The sequence below is a fragment of the Nipponia nippon genome, unplaced genomic scaffold (assembly GCF_047370975.1).
Source record: "Nipponia nippon isolate SJK-2023a ecotype South Korea unplaced genomic scaffold, ASM4737097v1 scaffold_2, whole genome shotgun sequence".
Taxonomy (NCBI): domain Eukaryota; kingdom Metazoa; phylum Chordata; class Aves; order Pelecaniformes; family Threskiornithidae; genus Nipponia; species Nipponia nippon.
The window spans coordinates 12,802,362-12,813,539 of record NW_028262336.1 but is presented as its reverse complement, the minus strand read 5'-3'; the positions used below and the strand labels follow the sequence as shown (position 1 = coordinate 12,813,539).

Genomic DNA, 11,178 nt, shown 5'->3' with positions numbered 1-11,178 from the left:
GGCAATCTCACTGCCATCTTCCTGTTGTTAAACTACAGGATCTTCCACTGACAAGTTCTCTCTGATGTAGTTTTATCAGGCTGTCCCAGGCTTGACAGAAACAACCCATTTCTCAATTTGATTATTTAGAAATGGCATCCTTTGCAATCAATACAGGACATTTGGTGCCTGCTGTTTGCTGTTTTTTCAGGTGTTTTCACGCACGCACACGCACACGCACGCGTTCATACGTCCTTCATGCCAATTGTAACACTTCTCTTGCAAGGCCCCAGAAGGCCTCCTGTTTTAAAACAGCATTGCTCATGGGAAAAATATCAGACTTGGCACAATTTCAAGCCCCTGCCACAATTAATTGACAAAGATGCCCACACAGTGGCCAAGAGCCCACATAAAACCAGAAACCCTTTCTTATTTAAGACGCAGATGTGTGGGAATATTCGGAGCGCTACTGTTAAACTGCCCTAAGGAATGGGGTGGTGTTTGCACCTTTCCTGGGTCATCCCAGGCTCACCTGCGCGTTAACCGTGCCTGTTCCGCTGCTCTCGGTACCTCGCTGCACAAAGCAGTGCCTTTTGACTTGCGAAAAAAGAAAGCCCCTGCCAAAAAAAGAAAGCCCCCGCCACCCCCACCAGATGAGGTCTAACCTGTTGCTGGAGGCTGGGGGTCAGGGCAGTGGCTGTTCCAGCTGGATACAGCTGTTCTTGGAGATATCTTCTCCGCCACCATGCTCTATTTAGTGGAGCCCTTCCTCTGCCAACTAACAAACCAAAGTCCCAGCTCTACCACTACCTTTTTTTCAATATTTTCTTCTGTCTCCTAGGACAGATGAGTAGGTCTCAAGTCAGTTAAATTTCCCTCTGCCAGCCTTCCCCTTTTTGTTCTGAGAACGGGTTCCTTCTACGCAGTCAGGTCTCCAGCAACTAACCTACTACTTGTTGTTTGAGGCTGACATACCTACACACTTCACAGACATGTTTCTTTTTATGAGAAAAATGTGTTAGCAAGTCTCTGCTCACCTGCCCTCACTATAGTCGAGGGGATTTCAGAGGGAACTCCAGAGAACTGCAGACTACACAGCTTAAAATAAATTTATCCAGAAGTGCCCTGTGCCATCAAAGCAACAAAAGCAGGAGAGTCCCAGGGACATCTTCCTGCCCTTATTTCATGAAAATAAAGGGGACATTTGGGGGACTTAAGTGATATTTCATATTAGCTCACTCTGTAACTCACATCTACTGAGGTGGAAAAGTTCTATATTTATCCAAATTTTACTGCTTCTTCAATAGGCTGGGGAAACTTAAAGAATAAAAAAGAAAGTTATGAAAGGGTCTGGAAAGTATGAGGGCTGCTTCTGTGGAAAGGAGGGAGGAAAGTAGAGCTCAGCAAGAAAAGGATGGTTCTGAAGTAGTAGATGAAGACCAGAGGTAACCTCAGGGCAGACGGAGGCAAATGAAAAGTACTGCAGGCAGACCAGCAATGGCAGAAAATTCAAAATCTTTTTATATTCATAGAAGAATAAGAACAAAAATCCCTTTCTGCCTCATTCTGTGCTCTCATGTCAACCGTTTCTTTTTACAAGGACCTGGCTCAGGTCAGCAATCTCTGCCAAGTTTGGCAAAGTTCTTTGTACACCACCTTCTCTGGAGCTGTTGGTGGCCAAGCTGACACCGACTCTCTGGCGTGACAAAGCCTTAACTTCAAAGTTAGTGAGAAAAAGAGTAAGTAGAGACCTCTTGTCCTAAAATCCAAAGAGTTCTTTGTTCCTCTTTTATTTCTTCATTTGCAATACACCCTGCGTGCTGGTGGAAGAGGCAATCTGAAATCCTGTCTGTCACAAATTAGGCATATTCTTTATTCTTTACTCTGCCTTGTGGGTGGACACACTCTGCTATTAATATACTTCTTGGTTCTTCCCTTGATTTCTGGACTAATGACCTCTTTTAAGCAGAACCATTTGAGCCAGTAACCAGTGAAACTTGTACCGATTTAAGGAAAAGGATATGATACAGCTGATGCTAGTTGCAATTATTTAACAGGGGAAAAAAAAAAGCTGTAGAGAATGACTGGAGTCAGTGACACAGATTCCAGTAAAACCAAACCCACTAAGTTTTACAGGGCATGTTGCCTGCTGGAGGCTTACGTCAGGATTCTTAGGCTCTGCTGATAAAACTCTCTTCTGGCTCTGCTCATCTCCCTTAATCATCTTATTCAAGCAATGCTTCCTCAAGTCATGAATGCTCAAATAGGTCTACTAGGAGGTCCAGCGGATCTGCCACCAGCTGTCATTTTGCTAGTGATTCAACCTCGTGACCACGGACAAACCACATCTTTTCTCTCTCTCAAACTTACTGCTATAGAACAAAGCAAATGCTAAGTGGCTCGCAGTTTGAGATCCTGACAATTTCTCCAGCGCAAACTGCACCGTGTTTCCCAGCAGAGAAAGTTAACCATGTGGGTGGGGATAAAACCACAGAAAAGTTCTGGGATCCCTTTACGTGGCAAGAAAGAGATGGATACGTTCTACAGTTTGCTTTGCTTTTCACCTCTAGAATAGCTGTGTAAAATGGAAGACATCTGAATTTAAACTTTGCTGTCAAAGGTGGTTTGGTATTAGATAGACTTAATAGGAGCGGGGGTTGTGGGGCATCACGCAGCCGTGCATCTTTGGTACATCTAAGATATCCACGCCTAAGCTCACATTCTCTTCCCTTCTCTTGTTTCCCCGTGAAACCTGTTGGTCTTTTTGTGTTGATGGCTGTTCATGTCTGTCATTGATCTTCATTTATGTGCCTTTTCTCTGCATGAAGGCTGAGCATCCTGGCAGTCCGGGGCTGTGAATACCACTGGTTGTGCAGGCTCTCTCAGAAGTGTGCTGCATATTACACAGACTAACATATATACTTCCACCCCAGACAGTGCAAATCCTTGTTTCCTTAGGGATGAGTAACTGGGAGAAAAATCAGGTTGATAGGAAAGAAGGATATTTCATGAAAGAAAGGTGAAACAGTCATTATAATTTTTTATATTCATTTCTGCCATCCCACAGAGCCTCCTTCAGCTCTTGAGACAGGGACACTAAAAAGAAAGCAAGCCTGGGCATGTGATCTGGGTCTTGTTAGTGAGGCTGGTTTTGGGACAGCTGTGGTCTCAGCTCTTTGTTTCATTATTACTAGCACTGAAAGAAACAATTAATTCCATTTCATCAGGAAGAATCAAAGAGCACTTCTAATCTCCTACCTGAAGAGTAAGAAAAACAAGTCATCTGCCCTGTAGAAAATCAGTACTGGACTGTTTTAAAAAAGCCCTCAAGTGAGATGTTCTGGAAAAAGTGAGACTTTTCTGCCTATTTGTTTTCTGAGTCCTTGGTGTGCATTTCATCATATTTTCATTTTTCCTTCTCAATCACCAAAGCTAACTTTTTACTCTTAGAAAAACTACACTTTTGCACTGAGGATAAATCACATACTGGCTGACAGAAGTATGAAGGTGAAGCCATTCCTCTCCCCCTCCTTCAGCACTGGTCACTATCTGACAGCACTGAGCCTGCATATTTCTCTTTGCAATTTCCATTTCCTAGTAAAAAGTTATCTTTGAAAAGCAGTAAATTCACTCGCCTCTTCTTTTGTTGTTGTGCTTATACACATATAGCTTCCAGTCATAGCCACAATTGAAGATCACATACATGTCCATGACTACCATGGAGAAAAACACAAATAATGTGTCTGAAAAAAAAATTAATGAGCATTTAGTCTCGGAAAACTCTCATTCAAGGAATGCCAAGTTGAAGCCCCCCATTGTAACCTACATGCATGTGGCATGACAAGCTGAATCAGCACATGATTTTCAGAATGCAGGGAACAGTTGTCCTTTAAATGCTGAGCAACTCTTGGTTAAAAGATCACTCAAGATTGACTGCTAAAGGTCCCTTGGTCAAAAAGCCCGAGATTGTTTTCTAAAGGTCCATTGACCAAGAAGCTCAGCTGCAGAAAATCCAGCTGTCTCAGGAGGCAACCCGGGGCAGAACATGTCAGGGGGATTTGGGCAGCCTAGATGCCTTCCCGGGTACTACCAAATCCCTACCATTCCCACTTCTCCTCTAGAACACCTTTTATCCATCGCAGGCCAGCCTGGCAGCTTGGAGAACAGACTTGAGAACATTTCCACGTTTCTTTCACTGGTCCTTTGCAAGAGCTCTTTCTCCAGGAGAGCAAGGCCGGACTGAAACCAAATGCCCAGTTCCTTCTGCCAGTCCCTTTCAACACCTTCTCTTCCAGCAGCCACAGTCAGTGTCCGCCACAGGACAACCCTCATAAAATCATTGCATTGTGTTGTTCCTGAGTGTCTTTGGATACAGTGGTTGTAATTTCTTGATACTTGGGATAGGGTTACTGGATACCAAACGACTATTTGAAAGTCCAAAGAGAAAAAATAGCACTCGTGAGTTATTATTTTAATGGAAGACTCACTGGAGGCGTTTTCACTTTCATTCATGATCTCTCCCACTAGAGGGTACTCTGCTATTATAAAATAAAGTGCTCTGCGCTGAGGCTGCACCGTGATACAAGCTGTTAGAAGAGCCTTTGCAAATAAATTGGAAGGACATTTCTAACACACCTCGTGTAATGATACAGTGAGCTGGTGGGGAAGCTTTCCAGCTTGAGCCCTTAAAAACATAACTTTTTTTTGAAATACCTATCTTCGTACGGTTCTGCAGGTCTTGCTGCATCCACAGCACAGCCCCTCCCACCTGATTACTTGTGAAACATCAAAGGGCGTCCCGGGACACATCACCTACTCACCGGCTTGTCTGGCTTGATCCTTGCTGGCTCTAACATGCTTACCCGCGCTCACTCCAGGTGCTGCACCAGGGACACACAGGCTCTGACCCTGGTCCATGCTGGTGGCTGCACTTGGTTTCTCTCACTCAGGTCTCCCCAGTCACTGGCACCCAGGCACACGTGCCCACTGGCCCGCGGTCCTGGCCCAGCTGCTGGCACCAGGCCCCCAGACGCACGTGCACACCAGCTAGGGAACCCCTCATCCAGGAAAAGAGTTAGAAATGGAGTTTAATGAGAAGACAGGACAGATCGTGGTGACCAGGTGCTGGGCATGGCCAGACAAGTGTACTGACCAGCCTTCTGTGTACATGCAACCAGACCCTTTTATCCCTTTATCTCTCCATTTTCCCAGGCTTTTTCACCCACAAATCCCCTTGATTCTTCCCTTTCTCACCTTTGGCTCCTCCCCTAAGCATCCCATAATAAGCCCTGTGCAATCCCCAAATGCTCTTCCCCTGCATCCCATCATGTGTCCATACCCCTTTAGGCAGTGACCTCCCTCAGTTCAAAAGGTGCTCCACTGATGGCTCATCTGGATGGGTTTCACACCCGGACCCTGGGGATGAGGATCTCCTGGGACATCCCTGGGCAAGGTGCCCCTTCCTCTGAGTCCTTAGTTTGGCCTCCCCACCTGCCCTTGGGCCCTTGTGCTCCCCTGGGCTCATGGAGGTGGGCCTTTAGTGGGCTGATTTCTCTCCTTCCTGTGCTGGGGAGCAGCCAGGGTGGGGTGTTATTTGGACTCCCCCACCTGCTATTGCCTCTCTGTCCTCCTTCATGGGTATGCAGCCAAGCTCCTTGACACATAACCCAACAGGTCCTCCCTCAAACACGCTGTGGATGTTGCAGTTCAGATTCTCCTCTTCCTCTGAAAACAAGCGCCTGCAATTTTTTTTCTCTCTCAGGTTTCTCTTCAGATCTTGTAGCCTTTTGTGAAGTGTGGAGCCTGGTGTCTGCTCCTGCAAAAGACCCAGCACAGTGATGTAGTAACCACGACAAAGCTCTACGTTATCTGGCAGAAAGAAGCGACAAGAAGGCAAGAGGGCTTCCATTCACAGCACAGGACTAGCAAAAGCTTGCAAGGAAAACTGGGAACCTGTGGGAGGTCAGAGGGGGTGACTCCCAGCTACGGTCACTTACTGGTTTTGTCTGTGGATGCCACCAGCCCTCCAGAGAAATTTCATGCCTGCGTGACCAGCAGGGCAGGGCAGACTTTTCTGGGGAACCTCTGTGTGAGGCTGCTGGTTACAGTGCCTGAGCTCTGCAGCGCTCCCTTGCCTTTGTCTAGAAGGGACATCCCATCTGCCCTCCTGGGCATTTTCAGTACCTCTTCCATGCCTTTCCACCTAACCATTGACTCATTTTTCTCCTTCATGCTCCAGGCCTTCCCCAGCATTGCTAGAGCTTAGATGGAGCACATATGGTGTCATCTGCTCAGTGTGGCTGTCCCATTTTGTCACATTCCTAGTAAGTGTTGCCAAGGCTTTTGAAGGATGTGAATAATTAGTGGAAACCTTGGGTGTTTTCATTACCTCATTTTGGTAAACAACGTGCTGGTCCTTCGGTGTGTGCAGGCTCACGGCTTTCTTGCTTATGTCTTGATGTAAGTCTTTCTCCATTGCAGGTGTTCTGGGTGCACTATGTCTCTTCAGTCTGAAAAAAAAACCCCACCCAAAAAAACATTAACTAGTCACGTAATGCTTGGAAACCTCCTGGCATTTAGAGTGAATCTTGCTATTTTAAAGGTGCTGTTACCACCTGGATAAGTTTCGAGGGCAGGTATATAAAAACACCAACAGGAAACAGAAAGGCAAATTGCAAGGGGAACACAGGCAAGCCATATAATTTGCAAGAAAATTGAAATTATTCTTACTTTTTCCTTCTTCTGTTGACTAGTGTCCTGATGTAATATATCAAGACTATTAAGAACACCACAGCTATTAAGACCGCCATGATGATTTCGCTCTTCTGAACACCTACAAAAAGAAACCAATAAGTTCACACAGAACATGTCAACATGTTTCTCGTGTCCTCTTCCAGAGGTTGGGACTGAGTGAAACATTCATCAGTTTGTGCTCATTTATTCTTTGAAGAAGAGAAAGGAACACTGTAACAATGTAACACTGTGGTAGGTGAGGAATTATTTTATTTTTTTTAAATAAATATTGATAAAGTCTCACATTTCCCTGGTATTGGGTGAACCAAAACCCAGCATTTTTACTTCTTATCTATTTGTATTTCTCTTTCTATATGAAGAAGTTTTATCATGAGGAAAGTCTCCTATCCTTCCTGAGACATACCCTCTTGCAAGATCTTCCACGTGAAATGTTCCCCAGCATTCAACAGCCAGGGGCCTGCTCTGCTGGTACCCTCCAGCTGTGGATACTGCTGGAGAGCTGATGGCATCTGCTCTAAACCACTAATTATGTAGAAATATAAACATAGAGACATACATACATATGTACACACCAATGTACATATTTATTAGATATATATACGCACACACTCGGAGGCATCTTCTAGATGGTTTCAAATCATGAAATCTTCATCTAGCATGAAGTCTGAACTCCCAGAAAAATGTCTAGTGAGACCTAGGTAAGTACAAGCTGCACTCACACAATTGCACATCCTTTCCTAAGAGCTCCCCACTACACGCTGCACCTCTCCATACAAATGCAGCCTACCTTCTCCTCCTTTTTTCAAGTAAATGGTCTTCATTTTCCTTCCCTGTGGGTGGTCAAGGAGGCAGGCCAAGGTACGGAGGTGGTTGGCAGAGAAGGTAAGTCTGTTTGCCACCGTTACTGTTCTGTTTGCATTTTGTATGTGGTGTATTTCAGGGGACTCATCCAGGTCTCTGTCAGCCAGCCAGGTGATTTTGGGGGCAGGCTTTCCTGTTGCTGAGCAAACTGCGGTAAGGAGACCCTTGGTGGGCAGGTGGGGATCATATTCCACTGTTAGCTCAGAAATTGCTGAGAGGAAAAAGAGAAGGTACTTTTTACACACTGTGGCAAGTTTACGGCCAAAGCTGGGTGGGTCACCTCTCTGTACGGGACTTCTTATCCAAAAGCATCTCCTGGCTTATTTACCTTCACCTCCTCTGAGGAAAGGTGTGGCAACTCTGGAGACTATCCACCAAGGAGATGCTGCTGCATGGAAAGTCTCCATGCAGTGGAGGGGATATTGCCTTACCCACCTCCTGACTACACCAGACTTGTGCTGAGTGCCAGAAAGGAGAAGGTGGAAAACTTACTTTGGATGTCGAGGCATATATCTTTGCTGAAAGAGCCATGAGGGAACACGTTGAAAATGCATCTGTAATAGGACTCATCCTTGAATGTGAGATTTTGGAGTGTGATAGCTGAGGCCTCCAGAGTTGCTCTAGTGAAATGCGCCTTCTTCTGAAATGACCCTATCAGCCTCAGCCCATGGTTTGGGCTGTAGGTGGCTATGTTCTGGAAGGAAGACCCGTTTATCTTCTGCCAAGTGACTTGCAAAATATCCATCCAGAGCGAGAAGTTGCAATACAAATTTGCCTCTCCACCAAGGGCTGCCACAATAATGCTGTCAGATTTCACAGCTTCTTTCAAACCTAGGAACAAAGCAAACCCCAAAGTCAGAGCAAGAGGAAAAGCAATTAACTTGGGGAAGGCTATAGTGCCTTGAAGCATCCAGTCACAGCGTTCCCATCTTGCAGAGCACTGGAGCAAGGAACTTCACCATGAGGTTGTGTGGCACACTGAGAGACCTCAGACACCTTGTTCTCATGGGTGGCCATCACATCATTAGCCTACACTGTACTTTTCCTGTGGTGAGGAAGAAGGCAGCATGGGAACAGAGGGAAGGCAGGCTCCCTAGCAAGCACAGCAAACTTGAGCCTGGGGCTTGTCTGCCAGCTTCTTCCCACTGCATTACTCTTAGCTCGCCTTTGTCCCCGGCAGCTCAGAGGTGTCCTCTACAGACCTGACATACAGCAACCACCCAGCAAAAGTTGCTCTCGCTCCGGAGAGCATCCCTGCTCCCCTCTCACCAGCACCCGCAGGGGTGCAGGGGGAGGCAGAGCAGTCCAGGGCACCCCGCAGCTGGGAGGCAGTGCAAACGGCTGCAGAGGGATATCCCCCGGCCCCAGCCTCTCCCAACAGAAGTGTGCACTGCCCAGACGTATGTTGGAAATGCAAACCTGCTCTGTCCTTTGTGCTGAGGAGCTTAGCAACACTTACAAAGAAAGGGAATATAGGGGCTGAATATACAGCTTGAGTGCAAAGACAAACTGCCCTGTGCTCTCTCTGACCTGCATTTCCCAATTTTGCTGCTGACCAACCCCCAGATTACTCGTTACTGTTCCAGTTATCAATTAGTATTTTTCAGTCAGGATGGCATCTGGGTCTCTCTGCTTGCCAAGAAAGGCTGGTGCTGCTCGGGAGTTAACTTTGTGTGGGGAAAGGACACTCCACTCACCCATCGCTGGCTTCTCCAGCTGGCAGCCTCCGCAGAGCAGCAGCAGGCAGATTTCAGCCCAGCAAAGGAGGAGGAAAAGCATCGTGGGACAGAGCAATTGCCCGGGAAATCTCACCCCCTTTCCCTGCACCCCTCAGAGGGTGGCTGCCATGTCTGAGAGGACGGTTGAAGATTTCGCGCTTTTTTTCCAAAGCGCTCCTCAGAGGCCAATCAGGAGAGCTGTGGAAGCAGGGCTGGCAGGGAGCAACCGGCCAGGCGGGAAACCATCCCCTCGTTTCCTTCCGCAATCCTGGTCAATCATTAATCACGGGAAACTGGCTGTGGGTTAGCTGCACAACTTTGTCCCCTGCCAACTGCACTCATTGCCAGAGCTGGAAATAAACAGCACTCCCTTTTTATTTTTTCCTAGCAGCAAACCTTGGTGTGGCCCCTTCTGAGCCCCATGCTGCTGAACTCTGCTGCGAGTGCCCTCAGAAGGACTTGCACCTTGCGAGGTGTCAATGTGGGATCCTTCTGGTAAACGTGGGTGGTGGCTGGCAGAGAGGGAAGAAACAAGGGGCCACAGGCCCCAGCAGCCCCTGCTCCCTTTCTCTTTGGAAAGGACGGGAGGGTGGGCAGGGAGGCACTGCCTGCGGATCACCACCTCTGCGGCTGGCTGAGCACCACGCTGGGCACCGATCCCAGGCTCCTCGGGGAGGTTGCTTTCCTTCTCCTGGCCCTAGCACAGAGGACTCGCAAGCAAGAACAGGAGATGGTTCCCCACCAAGAAGGTAGTGTGGAGACACCTGCAGATGCCACCGCTTCACCCCAACCCACAAGCACACCAAAACCACAAGTTGGATTGTGAAAGGAGTCTGCAGAGGGTAGGTCTGGCTGAAGTCTCCCTGCCCCAGATGTGTTTACATCTCATGTAATTCCAGAAGGGGAAAGCCAGGGCAGCAGCAGTGTTCCTGGGCTCAGGGGCGGGGTCTTGTGTCCATGGGTTTTGCTGTAAAACCACACAGCACAGCTCCTGGCCACTTGGTAATCCAGTGGTGAGATTAAACACCATGTGAAGTTTCGAGCTGCGTTTACAGAAGGATACCCACCGTATTCTGTACAATTTTTTCTGTAAGAAAGGGAGAAGGCTATCTTACAGGAAAATATGAGAAGCAAATACCATACCCATTCTGTGTTCATCTCTGTTAATTACAAATTTGACTCTTCCCTCCATCTGCAGGGGCAGCATAATGTTTCAAGTTTCTTGCAGATTTCCATAGATTTACAGTCTTCCTCCCTTGCCCCAAACCTTGTAGGTTAATTCATAAAAAGGCAAGATGAACTCCAGAACATCCCTCCTGGCACCTCTGGTAAGAGAAGGGGCTCCGTCCAGCCTCTCATTAGGCCTCACAGCACCAGCTTGCACTGCAGGCAAAGAGCGGGGAAGTAAAACCAGTGTGCACCACAGTGTCAGAGCCTTCCCACAGGGTTCCTCGGGGATTTTCAGCTTCTCTCCCCTTCCCTGGCTCTGTTATCTCTCTTCTGCGATGCTGGCTCCCCTCTCAGTCTCCTCTTTCCCAGACTTCTGCTCTGGGCAGAAGGTGCTGCCTTACCCCAGGGGACCAGCCAGGCAGGAGCATTTGGGACCCACCTCTCTGACTCGCGGCAAGCCCCCAGGGGCCTGCCGAGTGATGCTCCACAGCAAGCTCTATGGCATGTAGTAGAGAAAGCCATGGCAACTCACTTACGTCCACTTTCCCAGGGTCAGAATTGCCAACCAGGCGCTTTATTGACAAACCAAAAAACCTCAACAAAAACAAGCATCAGAGATTCTTGCAGAAGCAACTCAACACAAAAAAGGGAAGGCAAGGATAAGAGAGGATGCAGCTAATGCTGTGGAGGTCACACA

General features: G+C 47.5%; 1 protein-coding gene across 1 annotated transcript; it reads right to left on the bottom strand.

Annotated features, from left to right (window-relative positions):
* Nucleotides 1–5,261: 5,261 nt before the first annotated feature.
* LOC104014177 (nectin 1b) lies at nucleotides 5,262–9,421 on the bottom strand. The gene is made up of 6 exons (XM_087758527.1): nucleotides 9,291–9,421; nucleotides 8,086–8,424; nucleotides 7,520–7,804; nucleotides 6,709–6,811; nucleotides 6,368–6,488; nucleotides 5,262–5,794 (listed from the first exon to the last, which is right to left on the bottom strand). The coding sequence occupies exons 1-6, from the start codon at nucleotides 9,370–9,372 to the stop codon at nucleotides 5,516–5,518; spliced, it is 1,209 nt and encodes a 402-aa protein (XP_087614653.1). The 5' UTR covers nucleotides 9,373–9,421; the 3' UTR covers nucleotides 5,262–5,515.
* Nucleotides 9,422–11,178: the final 1,757 nt, after the last annotated feature.